This window comes from Sinohyriopsis cumingii, chromosome 3 (genome assembly GCF_028554795.1).
Source record: "Sinohyriopsis cumingii isolate HCF-2022 chromosome 3, ASM2855479v2, whole genome shotgun sequence".
Lineage (NCBI taxonomy): Eukaryota > Metazoa > Mollusca > Bivalvia > Unionida > Unionidae > Sinohyriopsis > Sinohyriopsis cumingii.
Window position 1 is genome coordinate 129249563 of NC_142963.1, and position 19714 is coordinate 129269276.

At 35.8% G+C, this 19714-nt stretch overlaps 2 protein-coding genes across 2 annotated transcripts in view; one reads left to right on the plus strand and one right to left on the minus strand.

Annotated features, from left to right (window-relative positions):
* LOC149803829 (ankyrin repeat and SOCS box protein 13-like) overlaps positions 1-3044 on the minus strand; it is a 38610-nt gene extending 35566 nt beyond the window's left edge. The window contains exon 1 of the mRNA XM_089953646.1: positions 2908-3044. Coding sequence (XP_089809772.1) covers position 2908 — 1 coding nt within the window. The 5' untranslated portion in view covers positions 2909-3044. The remainder of the gene's footprint in view (positions 1-2907) is intronic.
* Positions 3045-10848: 7804 nt separating this feature from the next.
* On the plus strand, positions 10849-17913 carry LOC149803830 (ADP-ribosylation factor-like protein 4C). The gene has a single exon (XM_089953647.1). It carries the CDS (start codon positions 11364-11366, stop codon positions 11910-11912), a length of 549 nt encoding a protein of 182 aa, XP_089809773.1. The 5' UTR covers positions 10849-11363; the 3' UTR covers positions 11913-17913.
* Positions 17914-19714: the final 1801 nt, after the last annotated feature.

Here is a 19714-nt window from a genome sequence, read left to right on the forward strand (position 1 = left end):
TAGTAGTACATGTCCATCCAGTATGATTTAGTAGTGCATGTCCATCCTGTATGATTTAGTAGTGCATGTCCATCCTGTATGATTTAGTAGTACATGTCCATCCAGTATGATTTAGTAGTGCATGTCCATCCAGTATGATTTAGTAGTACATGTCCATCCAGTATGATTTAGTAGTACATGTCCATCCAGTATGATTTAGTAGTACATGTCCATCCTGTATGATTTAGTAGTACATGTCCATCCAGTATGATTTAGTAGTGCATGTCCATCCTGTATTATTTAGTAGTGCAGGTCCATCCAGTATGATTTAGTAGTGCATGTCCATCAGTATGATTTAGTAGTGCATGTCCATCCAGTATGATTTAGTAGTGCATGTCCATCATGTACAATTTAGTAGTGCATGTCCATCCAGTATGATTTAGTAGTGCATGTCCATCCAGTATGATTTAGTAGTGCATGTCCATCCAGTATGATTTAGTAGTACATGTCCATCTAGTATGATTTAGTAGTACATGTCCATCCAGTATGATTTAGTAGTGCATGTCCATCCTGTATGATTTAGTAGTGCATGTCCATCCTGTATGATTTAGTAGTACATGTCCATACAGTATGATTTAGTAGTGCATGTCCATCCAGTATGTATCAATAATAGAACTAGTTAAAAGTCTCTTTATCTTTGGCCAATGGTGGATAAAAGCTCCAAGTATCCACAAATCTATTTAAAACACATTTTCTGATATCTATTAGCATTTTTTTAAATAGCCATAAACCGTTCCCTTGTTTCTGCTGCATATGACATTTGGGATGACTTCTCTCCTTGTCTTTGATGTTTAATCATGGATGACATGTAACAAGCTGCAGATGAATGATGATAAAACTGAGACCATTCTGATCACAACAAAAAGACTTTCTCATTCACATCCTTTACCTCAAACAATAAACATCAGCAACGCCAACATTAAATTCACACAATCAGTACAAAACCTAGGTGTTACTCTGGACAGTACTCGCACAATGCACCAACATGTCATGAACATATGAAAGGCTGTATATCTTGAGCTGAGACACATCAGCTCAATTCGCAAATGTCTTTCAGTTGATGCTACTAAAACACTTGTGTGTTCATTAGTACTTTCAAGACTGGACTATTGTAACTCAATTCTGTCTGGTTTATCTGAATATCTACTCCAGAAACTTCAAAAAGTTCAAAACACAGCTGCTCGGATTATACTTAGAGTACCACGATCAGAGCACACCTCCCCGCTGCTCTGTACCCTGCACTGGCTATCCATTCGATCCAGAATCAAACTCAAAATTTGTTCTCTGTGCTACGTTTCACTGTCGGACTCTAGTCCAACATACCTATCCGACCTCACCCATGTGTACACACCAGCAAGATACTTACGCTCCTCTTCTGACAATTGTATACACATTATTCCTACTATGAAAACAAAGTCATATGGACAGCATTCTTTTGCATACCAGGGCCCAGCAACATGGAATGAATTGCCCACTGAACTTAGACACAAAGACACAGTGATCACATTCAAGAGGGCTCTCAAAACTCACTTATTCTGACTGCATGAACAAACTTAAAGACCTGATGTTTCCTACCTGAAATATTCTCAGCATGTTATTTATTTTTTAATGTTTATCTAATTTCATGCTGTTTCTTTTTGTAATAATATTATTACATGTTTTTTTATCTTATAGGTGTTGTCTAATCTTGTAAAGCGCTTAGAGCTTCTAAAGATTAGGCACTATACAAAGTCCTCATTATTATTAAGCAAAATCATCAATAACTCAACACAGTTGTGTTTTGCAGTATTGTAGTTTCTGGAAGGAATATTATCTTATTTTAACAGTGGTATACATTTGCTAGAAACAAATACTTTGGGATGTTGCAAATGTCCAGTGGTTGTTGAAAAAGTTGTGTAAGCACTTTTGCCAACTCTAAAGACAGTCCGTTATGTATTTGGTTGTTGTTTATAAGATTTTGCAATTGTTTTCAGCTGAAATAAACTTAGGAGACTTCAGTCTGTATAAAGTATGCACACATCTTTATAAACATGAAGGAAAGTCTTGGGAAGAAGAAAAAAAAAACACCTGTTTGTAAATCATACCCAGCTACCCTATTGATAGATATATTGCCCAAGAAAACACTCAGGTAGTTAACCCTGGGTGGTGCAATGATTAAAACCCACACCCTTTCGCAAACAAGTCTGGCATGCTAACTACTGTGCCACCATGGCTCCAGGTAAAGAAGGTGGATTATTAATATTAGTACTGTGTAATTATCTGGACAAAAAGCTGATAGGAATGTAAATTTACTGTTGGTTTTCACAATGTCATGTAACAAGGTAGAAACAAAACGGCAGGCTTTCAGAAAATATATTCTATCAAAATGCAACCATAAAGCTCAACAGGTCACAAATATATCTGATAACATAAAGTATGTTTGGTAGTCCTGATATCATATTTCTACTTAGTCCAATAACGTTAAATGTCTACCCTGATATATATCTTCAAACAAGATACATAACAGGGTAGACGTCTTATGTTGCAGGAATAATTCCTGCTGACCCTCACCCCACCCCACCCCCACAGTCCTACAAAATAAGACACATCACTCCATATTTGTGTGTGTGTGTGTGTGGGGGGTGATAACACTAAAACAAAAACATGTGCTGTCTTACCACAGTAGTCTGACATTTATACTACCGATAAGGTGATTTCATGTTGTCAGAGATTTCGCAGTACTTTATTGACAAAATGTCCGACTCCTGTGAACTTACCACCACACAAAATAAATATTGAATAACAACCACGGGAGTCTGCCGTTTTATCAATAAAGTACGAACAACATTCTGAATGCGAAGGCAAAATTAATATTCTACTAAAACTGACTTTTATGTGACGCCTTTGTTTACAAAGCAGCATTAGACCTAAAAGCAACGTATAACTACTGCATCTGTGTAAATCTGTGACAGATTACGTTAACGCAAGGGATTCCGGTCGTGTTATTTTCTTGTTGCTGTACTAGGTGGTCCTCCAATTTTGAACATCAGGTAATCAACAGCGCCCCCCCCCCCCCCAAGTAAATGAGAGAGAGAGAGAGAGAGAGACGGGGGTGGGGTCAACAGTCTGGCCACGTTTAAGGAATTATCCGTATTGTTATAAGGACTTTTCGTCATAGTTAGACTCTATATAATCAAAGAAGACATACAACTGTGTCGTAAATAACGTGGGGAAAGAATGATAGGTCACATGATATCAAGTCATTAAGCGTCAGGTATAGTCAAGGAAGTGTCAGTTGTTTCTGAGTGGGGCCAATTGTCATACAAGCAATTTTGTTATGAATTTATGTGCATTTTATTTTGCGTACACCACTTTAAATAAACAGAATAGGTATGTATCCGAGGAAGATAATCGACACTGGATGTAGAGATGTCCCGATATAGATAGTTGTGTCAGCAGTTGATACAACGGAATTAGAGTATTTAAACCATAGAGGTATATCGTTTTTGAAGATTAGAACAAAAAAAAAATATATCCTAAAATAGAGCCTTCTTTATACGCCACGTTTTTATGATTCTTATGCCGATGAGTCGTTTTCGATAGTTACACTCTGACTCCTGTTTCTTAGGTTAGATTTGAGCAATTTCTTCAAAAAGTATTATGATCAACAACATCTACAGCCGCTTGAGAGAGAGAGAGAGAGAGATGACAAGTGGTAACCAACCTCTGTGCCAATATTTCCGCGAGTGAGGCAAATGTTTTGAAAATATCTTAGATTTTAACTTTGGTCACTTGTCAAGACAAATAAAAGAATTATTGACCGACTTCTTTCTCTCACTAAGAAGAACGATATTTACCGATGTTATTTGTCGCCTAAATAAATATTTATGGGCGATTTGTCCTCATGAGCAGTCGACTTGGGAGAAATAACTCAGATAACCAACATTATCTTCAAAGAATAAAGTTATTTCCCTTAGAATAAACACATGGATTGCATACACACACACACACACACACACACACAAACACACACACACGATAAAAAATAGAACTAGCTTTAATATGTCACTACACTGAAAAGTTTATCATGTTAAATAGCCATCAATAAAAACTACACATGTATTTCTGGTATTATTTCGTAGTCTCATTGTCGCTTGCGGTAGATTATAAGTACTGTTTAGATAGGGGAGCACAAACCCCGGCCCGCAAATGTGTTCTGTATGGCCCTCAGAGCAAATTAATACAACACATAAATCTGGCCCGTGAACAGTAATTATCACCAATACATTTTTAACAAGGTACACTAAAGCAAAGTTAACTTATAAATCAGAAATATAGATATTAACAGAAATCTTGATTTGCGTTCTGTTTATGTATGTAATTTTCGTAAAATTATTTAGAGATTCAATGAATTTATTTCAACTTTCAAACACCATATAAAGTCAACGATAAATCTGCCTGCTGACCATAAATATGGCGGCTGATGACATTAATCGGGAACTATCGTAATGCAGTTATCATACTTTTAAGTAACCTGCCGCGTAAAAAAAATTTATAAGACCTTTAATTATAAGTCCTTTATTCTTTTCGTTCTAACTCCTTTTCCTTGCTACCTTCCGTCTTTTATTTATTATTTTTTTATTTTATTTTTATTTCTTTCAAAAGCAAAAGATAAGAGTAAGCCTTGATACCTCGATATAAGTCTTATTTGAGATATTTGCATGACCGCAGACCTGCAGTGAATTTTTTTTTATGGATTACAACTTACAATGAGTCAAAAAGAGCGGCTTAAATAAATAAATAAAAAAAACTGTGCAAAAAAGGGTAAAACTCGCTCTCGTTTAAATATGGGAATTAAAACAAAGTTCTATGGCTTGTACGAAATGGAGATTGTTATATCATCAAAAACCTCTTTGATTTTCTTTCTACAGTAATTGAATTGAAACATTTCCTATCTCAGAAGAAAAAAAATATTTTGCGATGTCTATAAATTGTATCGCTATGTTTGCATCTACAGAAATAATAATAAAATGTGTAAAATACTTTTGTATTATCATTAAGAATCTTCTTTTCGTCAAAGCGTATTTTAATCTACAACACCAGTATATGGGCTCTTTACAGACAGAAATCCCACAGGACCAAGTGAAAGTTTCAGTTTTGAGGCTTTTTTGATTCAAATTGTGTCTGTTCATAATCCTTATTTTAAAAAAAAAAATATGTGCATTGATTGGAATCTGCTATACGTTGTACTGATAGGCTGTCTTTTTATTTTCATATTTTTACTGTACGCGTTTTTTTTGGGGGGGGGGGCTATTGTCTTTTTTATATTTTCAGACCACTTAGGGTGCCCCCTCCCCATTTTTACGGTTACTAAAAACAGTTAAAAATTGGAAAGGTTTGATTACATTTGTATGATTACCCGAAGGTGTTATACTTTTTGAGTTATAATGGTATACATTAAGTTAAATTAAAGTATTGAAAATATATGTGGGAGGGTCATGATATTTATTTTGGGTAGTATTTTTTTATAAATTAAAAAAAAAGCGTTTTAAGCTATTATCTATTTTTTAGAACACATGTATTTAAACTTTCATGAATTATGAGAGAACAAGTTTAGCAACCAGCTGACTTGGAATTGTTTATCAGACATTCAGACGTAGCTGATTCACAAATAAATGTAATGTTAATTGACTTCCACAACCACTGGCATTACATTAAAAACAATTAACTTTCAAAGCTGTCATCTTGGCTAGATGTTGTTTACACTGTTCATAATCAGGGGCAGTGTAATTGTTTGTATTTACCTTTCGTACATCCCTAAGCTATTTCCAAACGTCGGTCAACTTCCTAACTGGAATCTGGCCACTACCTGTCCACATTTTGAGTATGTGACACTTTAATGGGGTCAATTTCAGTGGCGGGGGAGAATGAAATTAGAGACGGATTTTTTTTTTTAATTTTCAGAATTAATGAGTGTCAGCCTACTGACCAGAATCTTTTCTTCTTTCGCGGTGTGTGTGTGTGCGTGCGTGCGTGTGTGCGTGCGTGCGCGTGTGTGTGTTCAGATTGAATGACAACAATTCACGTAAGTTAATGCAGGCTTTAAAGTTTAAATAAATATTGTTAATTTATGATGTACCTAATTTTCAATATTTTTATTTATTTATATGGTTCTCAAAAATAAAAGTTCCTGTCAGATGATTAGATAAATTCAAGAGAAGTCAAAAGATAAATCATGCGAATAAATGATTGTAAATTACAATAATAAATGATGGCGAAGTAGAGGCAACAGTTTTTAATTATTTCTTTTGTGAACAATCAACTATAAGAGCCGAACATTTAAAGCAAATTCCTGAATCAGTCATACGCCATACAATAGTTTCTAATCCTTTGGTTGGTCTAAATCCATCGAATGCATGAGCCCCTGATTAATAAACATTAACCGAGTCAGTTTTCTTTGACTATCATTCACCCTGCTAGCAATACAAATGAACAAAGCAAGTGTTATTAAATTGAGATTCATCCTTTCTCTTAAAAATGGCAATGCAACATATGTTTTAAATATTTTTAGACTTTGCTAAACGTTCATAGCTAATACGGGCGGGGGGGGGGGCAGTGGTCAGTGTGCAGGGTCTCGCGGTTCGAATGTTTCCATCAAATAAACCCCTGTCAGCTTCAGCGATGTTTTCTTGGACAAGGCACTTGATTCCAAATACCTGGGCAATAAATAACCAATATGCTGTGCTGTACAGCTAAACACCGAACACCAAACCAGTCGTAGTCATTTAAAATACGCGAATGGGTGATGTCAACATTAAAAATAAATCAACGAAAAATCGTTCACTATCAAAACATGTTACGAATTAAATTATGACGGGCTATCTAATTCATAATTATATTTATTAAATCGGACTTTAAAACAATTTTTAAAGTGATTTATCTATAACTTTGTTATTTAAATTGATTTATTAACCATAGCGATTTTCTGCTTCAAAAGAAAAAAAAAAGAAAAAAAAAGCCACCTATAGAATTACTCCAAGTCGTTAAGTTTACAAAGCAAATGTGCAAATTTCTTCTTGGTTTAAACAATATTTAATTATCGATTGCATTATTAAACCATTTTTAATATTATTCAAATTGCAAGTTAGGAATTTAGATTTTAGCAAAAGTAAGTACTTAATCGAAGCAGTCATCTCTAGCACGTAACTATTCACCTTAGGGAAAATATTAATGTAATTACATTAAATGCCTAACTGCATCCAGTGGTGAATGGGGTGGGGGTCACTCTACCCTCACCCCCAGCAGCCGAAAAATGAGCACGAAATAATTGGAACCTTTCAGAGAGTAAATTTTCTTAAGTTAGTTGGTTAAAATTATGCTCTGAAAACGCTTACAATGCAGGAACATCCGATATTTCTGGATCCGCCACTGGTATCCTAGTTCAGACAAAAATTCAAACGAACCTTAATTGGTACGGCTTTAATGTCTTCCGCATAGATTAAGAAGAGATCGATATATATCTAGATGGACATAATACACTGAATTGACGACTGATTGATTACTCGATAGCAAGGTATATTGACCCAATGGAACAGATGGAAATATAGTAAGATTAAGCATCAAACGGAAAAATATCCGTTCCTTTTTTTATGGGAGTATTGCCAAAGGCTTTTTGTTCTGACGTGGATAGAAGTAGCTGTTTATCAAACTGATAATCAAAAGTCAATTTATCATGTCCCTATAAGTCGGCAATTCATAAAGAAATAATATCAGTGAAAATATCGCGAAAATAATGCTTCCCGTCCGTCTCTCTATGCAATTATTCATCTATTCCCCGAGTAGTTTAACTCGCTCACTGTTAGGGATCATTGCCATCTCACCTTTGTCCGCGTGGGTTAGAGTCTCGGACTCGGCTTATGTTTCCCGTGGGTCGGTGTTTCTTTCCGGAATTTTCCCGGGTTTTTCTTCCACCAATTATGGTTAGAGCGTCTGCCTCGGATGCGGTAGATCGTGGGTTCGTTCCTCGGCCGAGTCACACCAAAGACTTACAAAAAATTGTACTAACAGCTGCCTCGCTTTGCGCTCAGCATTAAGAGGTTAGTGTTAGGACTGGTCGGCCTCGTGTCAGGATAATGTCTGCGGCATGATGCCCCAGTGCTAGAAATCACTATAAACTGCAGACATCGTAGCGATATGACTGAAAAATTGTTAAAGCTACGTTAAAAATCCAAATCACACACACACACACACACACTCCACCAATTATACTGGCCACCATGTATAGCCTGTCTTATGCTGAAAATGGCGTTGAAACCCATAACGACAACCAACCATTGACTTCACAAACATGGAAGAGTTGGAACATAGATGATGACACCAAATTAATGGCTCTGATCACAGACAAATCAAGAAGTAAAAGACCATCACTAACGCCATCAATCAACTTATTTTATTTTGGATCATCTGTGAAAAGAAAGTAGTTTATATGGTACCCTGATATTACACTCGAATCTTGTTCAATAAATGTCAGAGTACCAAGATAAACCAGTCAAAACAGTCAAAACCATACTTCTTGCAGATCATTCCCGTTTTCTTTTTCTTTCTTTTTTTTTTTTTAAATTGTCAGCTCACTTGGGACAAATACTACTGATAATGCAGTTTGTTAACGGTACAACAGTTAAATTCTGACATTAAAAAGATAAAATGACTGGTATAGTGATAACCAATCCAGACAAAGCGGAATTAATTCTAATATCAAGAAAAAATAATACCAAAACCCTGCAGGCTGAAAGACGTAAAATAGGCGCATTACGCCTTCTGGTATCTTGTAAGATACTGGAGGTAACCTGTCTGCCTCTGTTTATGTCGTAAATAATATACATATATAGAAAACCAGACTAGCTATCAGTGATTTGTATTTTCAAACTGCTATACTTGTTCACTGTACTATTACGTTACATATATTTGTAAAACGATCCCCGGCCGAGTCATACCAATGACTTACAAAAATGTTACTAAATAGCTGCCTCGCTTGGCGCTCAGCATTAAGAGGTTAGTGTTAGGACTGGTCGGCCTGGTGTCAGGATAATGTGACTGGGTGGGACATCATGCTACATGTCTGCGGCATGATGCTCCAGTGCTAGACATCACTATAAACTGTCACACTGCTGACATCGTAGCGACATGACTGAAAAATTGTTAAAAGCTGCGTTAAAAATCCAAATCACACACACACACACACATATATTTGTAAAACGATGATTCCCAATCATTTCCAACCTTGACATAGCTTATCTTGTCCGGTGTATCATAAATAAATAAATAAACAGAGTTAACAGATACTCTTTTTTTTTAAAAATGTGACTTAAAAAGGTAAGCATAAAATCCAGTGAAGCAGTTAGGTTCACATTCAAGAAACCCTCGGCTAATTTCAGTGCTTTTCATTCTGTGCAATGTCGTACGCAATTTTCCTTATATCTAAGAAACTACAATATACATATGGGCAATTTTACGAAACTCACTTTCGCTCGCCAATGTTCCGATAGGATAGCCCAAGGATTAACATATCGGAACTTAGATAGCGAAGATGCAAGAGACTGGGCATTCCGTCTTGAGCAACACCGTTAATGACAGAACGGTTGGTTCTGCAATATTCTAGAAAGATTAAAGTAAACTGACTTCAAATAAAATAAGATTACGTTAAAGTACATTATGAAGTAATCCGAACAAGTTTTCCAAAATTTGAATATGTACTTAGAGATACTAAATCAAATTGCGAAAAAAGTACACCGCATTTCTCTTTTTATTTTTTTTTAAACTATTCAAGATAACAGCTTCTTATGACAAGACAGTATATGAGGATTCAGTAGGAAATTGGAGGCTTGATAAAAACTACCCAAAACCCCACCACCCATTACAGGAAAATCATAACTATCAATAACTGTCTCCTGACTTTAAGTAAATAGATCATATAATAATGCAAATATTAGGTAGATCATATACACTTCTCTCTCTCCCTCTGTCTTTCTGTCTGTCCGTCTCTCTCTCTCTATATATATATATGGAAAGAGATCATATGCAATATATAAATATATACGTGATAACTTCGAGCATTTGTAATTATATCAGAGTTCATATAATAATGAGGTAAAATGGAACACGTTTGTGATTGTGATCTGTATATTAAAATGAAAAACGTTTTGATAATTTTTATGAAGGTTCGTGCTGCCATAAATTAGGAAATGTTTGACCCTATTCCCCACCCCGATGAAGTAATGGAAAAGTTAGGCATTTTATATTCATGTCTTCTCTATTCTGCTCTGGTCATGATAAGAGAGGTACAAAGAGAATAAATATATGGCTAAAAAGTTAGAAAATGTGAACTGCAAAGCATACATTGCTTGTTAATCTAAGGTTGAAAATAGTAAGAAAATTTCACCCTTTACTTCATACATTGTCGAGGTATACATAGCTAATTTGTTGGTGAACAGAATGTCATTTTACACTGATGTGTTGTCATTTAATTAACTTAGTTGATATTAGTACTCGATATCTTATTAACGTAAGAATAGCTAAATAACTGGCATAGCTATGTTTTACATATCAGCTTTGACACCATGATTTCTTTTCAAGTTAACCCGCAGATAGAGCTCTGTTGGCATTTATTTTGTTCGTTCCTCAGTTAATCCCATTATCACGTCACTCATTCAGCGTGGCAGCATGTCAAATATCGTTCGGGGAAGTAAGCCGTCTAGGTAAGGTGAACTATGTCAGATTGCCGCCCTTGATAGTGATTGCCTTTAAATGTGGCTAGGTGTCAGTACTGCTCAGTGAAATACATGAACCAGAAATGCCGTGAATAGCAATAACAGGATTGACTTGCTTTACTCAGTGTCAGTTTTGAAACCGTGAGCAGGACGAAAGCTGGTGAAAAGTAGTGGGCTTGCAGGATTCAACTGTTGTTTCCTAGTTTTGATCGAAGAATGAATTCGTTTTGACCAAGTGCACCGGTGATCTCTCCAAAACCATTGGTCACGCCGGACTTCAATTGACCTAGATTGTACAGGTGTGTTAGCTTGTGTGTACAAACATCACTTTATATCCGAGACTGAAGCGTACGGAGTTGGTTTATGAATGAACAGAAATATCAGTGCAGTTTGCGTATTCCAGGAAATGTTGCACGATGTGATCTAGACTCTACCAGGATTATAAAAGCTATATTCGAATCGTGGCATCAGTTTACCTGCAAAATATAAGGTGAATAACCAAATCAATCGTCGCCATTTTTTTTAGCACCTGTGATTTAATTTGTATTACTATCTGCTTGGATTGTGTATTTTCTTAACATGGGAGGGAGCTCCTCCGTACAGATTGCCATGGTTGGCTTGGATACTTCGGGTAAAACAACGGTGTTGTATCGATTAAAATTCAATGAATACACTAGTACCTCCACCACTATTGGATTTAATTGTGAGAAAATCAAAGTGACCAGTGGTCGGGCTAAGGGTGTTGTGATGACGATTTGGGACGTTGGGGGACAGGACAAGACACGCCCTTTGTGGAAGTCCTATACTCGCTCAGCAGACGGAATTATCTATGTTGTAGACAGCGAGGATAAGGAGAGGGTTGAGGAAGCGAAAATTGAACTAATCAAGCTGCTAAAAAGCCCAGATCATCCAGGACTGCCTGTTTTAGTTTTAGCAAACAAGCAAGATCTGCCTAAAGCCCTTTCACCAGAGGATATTGAAAAAATGTTGGGTTTGCACGAACTTCCCCCAAGCCAGTTGTGGCTAGTAGAACCAACCTGTGCAGTAACAGGCGAAGGGCTGCAAGAGGCGATGGACAGTATGTGTCGATTGATAGAGAAAAGAAAGAAAACAAAACGAAAAAGATGAAGCTGGAATTAAAATGCAACTACTGTGCCAGAATTCGTTAAGGGTCCCCAAGCCCTAACAAGATCTAGTACCAAGCGGCCTCCAGGAAATGGCAAGCCCTCCCTACGCCTTTTAGTGGCTGAGCGGATTCCTGTCGGTGTGCAGAGGTGATACTTGTGTGTCTTTGATGGAGATGTGCTTTGTGGAGAAGCTTCTAAAACTGACGCGAGAGATTGTGCCTTAATTTGGCATCAGTGTTCCAGGGAAAAAGGATAAAACTGCATTTAGGATTTCGCAATTTGCCTTTCTAGGCCAGTGTATTTGCTTTTCGTAAAGAAAGGTAAAAGTATATTTTAAAAAATATATTGACTGTAGCAGTGTGTAATTTCTGATAATAATTTGCAAAATTGGCAACAGTGTTTACCTCCGGAGAGTATTCGATATAAACTGAAGGACTAAATTACAGTTTTGAAAGATCATAGATCCTATTCGGTAATTTCGTTTGTGTTATTTCTATTATTATAAGTTTGCTATTACCAACTTTTGTGCTCTGATTGTCACTAATTAACAGAGTTATGTTGTACGAACAATGCCGTTCAAAAATCTAAACTACCCCCTAGGTTGTTATTTGAATTTACCTCTTTGTTTGTATTATTTATATTTGATACAATATACGGCCAATGGAGGTCACCAGTAACAGTTTTGACGTTAAACGTTTGTCTTACCACTTCTCCCGCTCTGAGTATCGGCAACAATAAATCCTAATTTTTAAACAGGGTCTTGGTTCACGATATTTTGTATTTTTTATTTTTTAAATTTAGAAATCATTACGGCGAATAATTCCCAGTGTGATATGGCTTACATTTTCGAGTCATTACACAAACATTTTTTTAAAACATAATTTCACCTTTCTACTTTCTTCCTCTGCATGTTACTTTTAACACGGGACGATATTTAGCCGATCTTTTTATTGGTGTTTTTGGTTTGGCCCTTTCTCCGCCGTGCGTCGTTCTTCGTATGTTCACCGTTGGTGTTAGCTACTAATCTAAAATCGTTTGACCAATTTTGGACAATTTTACTGGCTGTATTCGGACATTAGTGTCTTCAAAATTTATTTGATAGTGCGTCCAATATGGCAGTCGTTACTAAAGAGAAAAAAACCGATACTCATCTTTGTTTAAAAAAAAAAACAAGAAAAAAACATTCAAACGAATAAACTAAATCAAAGGATGCAGATCCGCCGTTATTAAAACTGAAAATCTTTAAATAACTTTTTTAAGTAAAACGCTTTTCCTCTTTACAGAAAAAAAGTCGTTATGAGCTTTTTTTTTTCTGTCATGACTGGTGGCGGGTTAGAAACGCCACCAGTCATCAAAAAGAGAAGAAAAAAGGCGGAAAACAATTTGTTGGTATAATAACAGTTTTGAGAACCTTAGGGAAATCCGTGATATCAATGATGTTTTATTATTTTTTACAAATTTATTATTATGATAGAAAAATCTGTTAGACTTTAATGATTATCCCTGACGATGAAAAGTACACCGGGAAATTCACTGATCCTTAAGGGAACTTTACAATTTGTCATTCTCATGAATCAAATGCGTGCAGACGATATATGTCCACCATTAAAATACGACTGCCGTTGCTTTAAACAACTTACAACAAAATTATTCCCAAAAAATTGGCGTGCTGCCTTTTCAGGTCAGTAGAAATAATGCAGACCGGCCACCAAATATGGACACAATTACTAAATATTGAAAGAACTTAAAACTACTAGTCAATGACCGTTTAACAAAAACTGAACAAAAGAACACAATCCGCGAAATGGCGCCCCTGGCATTTTAAGGTCAAAATCTGTTTATATTTACATAAATTGCCCATGGTTGTTGACAATATATTTGTTTTCGAATGGATTACGCCGATCTGTTGGACAGTTTGCTTATTTGGAATCTCAGAATAGTCGTATGTGCTTAAATATGGATGAAGATGCAAACAGAGAGAAAGCTTTAACACTTTTACTAACTTAATCGATTGAAAGCATTGGAACAAATTTGTACAGAAATCAGTGCTTTATTTCTAGACTGACCAGATTGCATTTGTGTTTGTCAGTTATGTGGCTGTCGGTAAAGTGAATGATACAAGCTCAACTTGTTTTGCTTTGGACTCGTATTCTTGCTCTATTTTGTATTGGCTTGTGTCTTATCCGTTTGCATACCTATTATAAGAACCTATCAGAGAGAAGAAGAGAGAGATTCTAGTAACGTAATAACTTGACAAATTAATCTCGATTGAAAGTGTCAGAACTTGAATGATGTGTTTGTTTCTGTTAATTAGCCCACTGGCTACATTGGTTACGATTATTCACCGTGAGTTATTTTACGTATTGCATTAAGTGTAATAGTCACTTGTTTACCTCGATAAACTGGCCTTGGACAAGAATCTTTCAAACTGTTATTGATGGCAAGAATGAAGATAAATGTGTTAACTGAAAAAAGTTCACAGAAATGTACAAATTCAGTCTTTATTTGACTTGTATAGTTGCTGCATTAAATTGTAAAGTGTACTTAATCTGACTGGTTCGGATGCATGTTTGTTATTTGTTTAATTATGTATATGCAGTATTTGTAGGCAGGTAACGGAGAGACAGCTGGTGTGTTTTTTTTCTTCCCAAAAGAGTACTTGTTAGGGTAGTGATAAGCATTGAGGAATTTCAGGACACACACACACAGCCCTCGACCTGACGTTTTCAACAAGCTCGTGGCGTACGATACCCATATACATTAATTTGTATATAGGGTATGACTGCCACAAGTCGGATCCAGCTGTATATATAATGCATTGGCAGGTCAGAGTGTATGCAATTTGTTAGGGGTAACGAGTTGAATAAGCGACATAGAGCTTGATTTACCGGCACATTATACAACGGCAATTCAGGGTCCGCATTGATTGCGGCTGGATCGGACTTGTAAGTGATAATAAGTAATAACTAAGTACAGGACTTCAATATGCATCAAGTAGAGATCATTGTTGATTTGTGCTACCACGATAAGCTGATGTCTCAATGTGTAGTACTTGGTATCAATTAAACTTTATTTAATAAATGTCAGATTTTCTTATATAATATTGGGGATTATTCGCCGTAAATAGAACTGTGATTATTTAGTATCATATATAATTCGCATTTGATTTTATGTCTATTAACACCTATCTGATGTTGATTTTTGTTTTTATTTCGTATTTTACGACTGGTTATGACATAGCCACAAATTAGTTTGATCTTTTTTATTTTCATCAGTGCATTTTACTCTGCCGGCTAAATACGGGAATAACAAAATGGTGCTGAGCGTTAGAAATCCCAATATTTGTTTTCCTTTATTTGTGTAAAAACGAAAACCTCTACATCTGTGAGTTCTTTGCATCATGTAACTGATGACCAGTAATTTTTTGACTGCTGGTCAACACTTATTCGTGATCATTGCACTGTTTCTGTTAACTTGCTACGACACATTCCAGGAAATGGAATTTTAAGTGAAAACTTTGGTTGTGGGTTCATAAATTCGACGGCCTGTTCGAGAGCGGGTAATACTGAATAATTGTACACGTTAAATGCGTGTCTGTATTGCATAATCAATACACGTACATTTTTAATAATTTTATTGTTGAAACAAGCTACATATAACATATATACATGCTCCTTGAGCCTGGTTGATGTCCTTCATTATGTAATGCATGTAAGGTTTGCAGACTGGGTTTTTATATGGAGACCGACAAAAAAAAAATCAACGCATTTTACATACTTGTTAATCAGTGTATGTTACGTAGCTTTTTTATTTCATTTCATTAGGAAAATTACCTTTCTTTAAAAAAAATAACGACATACCGGTGAACTTTGAAAATGTATGCCAACTAAGTCCCAATGAAAGATGTTCAGTTCTTTCTCTCTGCGTGCTTGGTGGCCAGGTGGACCAGTTTTGATGAATTGTTTGTTTCAGCTTCAGAGGATGACATTTTGATTTCATCTTGAAGAATAGTTTAGGTGACTTTTTCAACTTTCTGAAATACCAGCCGGATTTAATACAATACAAGCTAGATTTAAGACCGGCCGGATTTACAAGCTAAGGTTGATCTGTCGGAATACATTTACTCGTTGCAAAATAGCCGCCGAATCACCAGTCGACAGCTGGTAACGTTCATTTGCGGGAATGCAATTATCATCCAAGTAATTGTACACACTGTTATTTTGTACAATACATGTACTGTTCGGCCACAAGCATAGCGAGATTAACCATTACATTGACAAGTATATTATATACATTTATGCATATCTGAGTAAATGTTTTAAATGCCAGTAACATGAAAACAATCGAACACAATCACTTTCTGATTCCATGTTTCATTGGTCGATTGGGGGGAAGGGAAGGTGGGTTTGCATTGTAGTCCGTTTTTTATTGTTGTACATTGGGAAGGTCAGGTGTACCTACTGCTAAATATTATTCGCAGTCTTTACAACAAGTGCAACAACTATATATATATATATATATATATATATATATATATATATATATATATATATATATATATATATATATATATATGGCAAAATTTATTCGCGTATTTTTTTTACAAGAGCTAGCGAAATTTTTAACCCGCTAAATATCTCGCTCTATTTTTTTAAGAAAGCAAATTCTAAATAAGTTTATTGTGTCTTTTTAATAGTTCCGCAACCAGTCTTTTCTGAGAAGAAAAAAATCAGCAGAAGAAAAGAGTATTTTTGTTCTCGTTTGTGTATCATAGGAAATCTTTTTATTCATCAGAAGAATTGTACCAACTCACCTACATGTATTAGTTTTATGTGCCACCCAATAATAAAGAATTCGAGAGAAGGATTGTACGAATTGTATGCGACATTGTTTCATTGGATCAGGTGATCTAGGTGTGAGTCACAGACCATGCTGGTTTGATTAGACTTCATCCGGCCTGTCCCCCGCTTACATGAAACATGCATGATACACAACAAAACACATTGGTTGATCCAACCTTTCCTAACTTTGGATCAAATTTCAAAACAAGTGATATATATTGTACCACTAGAAAACTTCGGTAATAAAGCTTGAAATTCTACACGAGTCACATACAGTACTTAAAACATTGCCTGTATCAGGTTTCAATTACTGACAATGGCTTTCCTAATCGTTATATCTCAGTTTTGTGGCTGAACTGTGAAACATAATGCATGTATATTTGTGTGACGGAGGCATTATACATTTCGTTGACTTTGAGCGAGCTTTGAAACAAACTACATCGAAATAGATAATACTCCGACAGTCGCGACTGAAAGATGAATTTATCACTATATATATATATATATATATATATATATATATATATATATATATATATATATATATATATATATATATAATTTTTAATTCGTACTCTACGGATATTCTAACCTTAATCCGCAGGTAAACGGCACCCATCGCCTTGCCTGCACACACGAGCCCATTTTCCCACATGACTAAGCACACATCACCAAAAAATGATGCTGCTCAATCGGTGTCATATGCACTCGTGCGTAGCAGACACACTCGCAATAATTAATTAAGCAGTAATTAATCCTCCGTCATTCCGGATTCCTATGAAAGAAATCAAGGTATATATAATTAATTATAAAGAATTATAAATATACAATATATATATATACAAAGTTCCAATTTTAACTTTTTGCTTGGATGTACATGGTTCTGAGAACATTTTACAGGTGTAAACCCTAATTAGATATACAAATGTAAAATGGCAGGTACTCAGAAAATCCATAGCAAAGAAGTTTGTTCATTGTTTACGGTGATGTTTAAAGCAGTGCCAATGCATTACTAATGCTGTTTGTATACAGTGCTTGTTCTAATTGATATTTTCAGGTTTATTTTGTTTTTGCATTTAAAGTATGAATTGTACACATTCCAATTTATGTTTATGAAATTGTTGTTGAAATTATATTTTTATATTAAAAGGTTATACATAATGTGTTTGTTCTCTCATATTTTTCATACTTAAAATCTAACCTTTTCGTTGTGCTTCAGAAATCTCTATTCCACTGTATGTTTATCTCCTTGTACAGAACGTTTACACATGTTGCGTTCCAAACGTACTATGCTCAGCATATTTCGATATTTTCCCTATTCAACAAGAAAAGACAAAAACACATGTAGTCGTACGCGTACAATTCTCAAAGCGTTCGAAATGCCCAATTAAAATCAAGATGATTCGAAATGTAAGTAGTAAGGTGGGGCACTATACGTACAATGGAAATTAGCATTACGGAGACCCCTGGGTGAATATACGTACAATGGAAATTTAACATGGCGAAAAATCGTGGGTTAATATACGTACAAGGGGAATTAACATGGGAAAAAATTGTGGGCCGATATACGTACAAGGGGAATTTAACATGGGAATAGAGTTTAGGGGTTGTTTAGGAACAAAGGGGAATTGAATATGGGATTTTTTTTTTTTTTAATTTTTTTTAAAAAGGTGTAGGCAATGGAAAGGCTATCTCTTTTCGAAAAATATGGCTGGCCCTGAAAAGGGCCTTTGGGTTTTCTTCTTCTTCTTCTTCTTCTTCTGCTTCTAGTTTCTTCTTTTTCTCCACCAAGTTCTTATTTTATCTCCAACACTCTTTCTCTTCTTTTCTTTCTTTTTTTTCTCCTGCTCTTCTTTCTTCTTCTCTTCCTCCTCTTCTTTCTTCCTCTTTTCATTTTCTTCTTCTTTTTCAATTTTTTCATTCCATGCTCTCATCCTTATCCTTTCCTCTTCATCCTCCTTCTCCTCCTTTATTTCTTTCAACAGATCACTGATGATTACCTTCATTTTTCGTAAATTGTTTATCTCCATCTTCACTCGATGGGGACTATAAGAATAGTGATCCTCGTTTAGGTTAACCAACATTTGCTCTATCATTCCTAAATTGTCGAGGACGTTTTGCAATTTTTCCATTTTGTCCATTTGGTTAGAAGCCATCTTCTTTTTTTATTCTTTGCAGAATGGTTTGAACGACGAATACTGTGGGTTCTTATACGAAAAGCGCGGACGTGAAGGAAAACATCCCCCTACTTTTTCATTTCATATAATAAAACCCTAACTATACTCTCCACATACGCTAAGAAACAATAAACAAAATCCATAATCTACTATCCACACAATCGTACGTGAGCGGTTACAAAACCCAAACTATACTCTCCACATACGCTTAGAAACAATAAACAAAATCCATAATCTACTATCCACACAATCTTACGTGAGCGGTTACAAAACCCAAACTATACTCTCCACATACGCTAAGAAACAATAAACAAAATCCATAATCTACTATCCACACAATCGTACGTGAGCAGTTACAAACACAAACACACAAACACATACCCTCGCACTATGAAAAAAGAGTTAGTGTTTATAATCACACTACTCTACCCACACACACACACACACACACACACACACACACATTGGCAAATCGATAGTTATTTCTTTTCTAGAGTATTGGGTAGCCCTTAAAAGGGTTGGTTTTTTTTAACTCCAGATGCACCTATCTAATGGTTGCACCTTCCTGGCCTGGCGCCACACACGCATCTTCTTCCCCAGTCTCCTTTCACCTTTCTTCTGGGGAGCGCAGAGGGAGGATGATTCGCTTCAACACCCCAATCCTCTGTCTCGGGAATATTGTACGACATCCTCTCTTCTAGTTTCTTTTCCTCCTCTTCCCTCTGTCTTCTCTCCTCCTCTTCGTTCTTCATTCTTTCCTCTTCTACTATAGCCTCCGCGGCCAG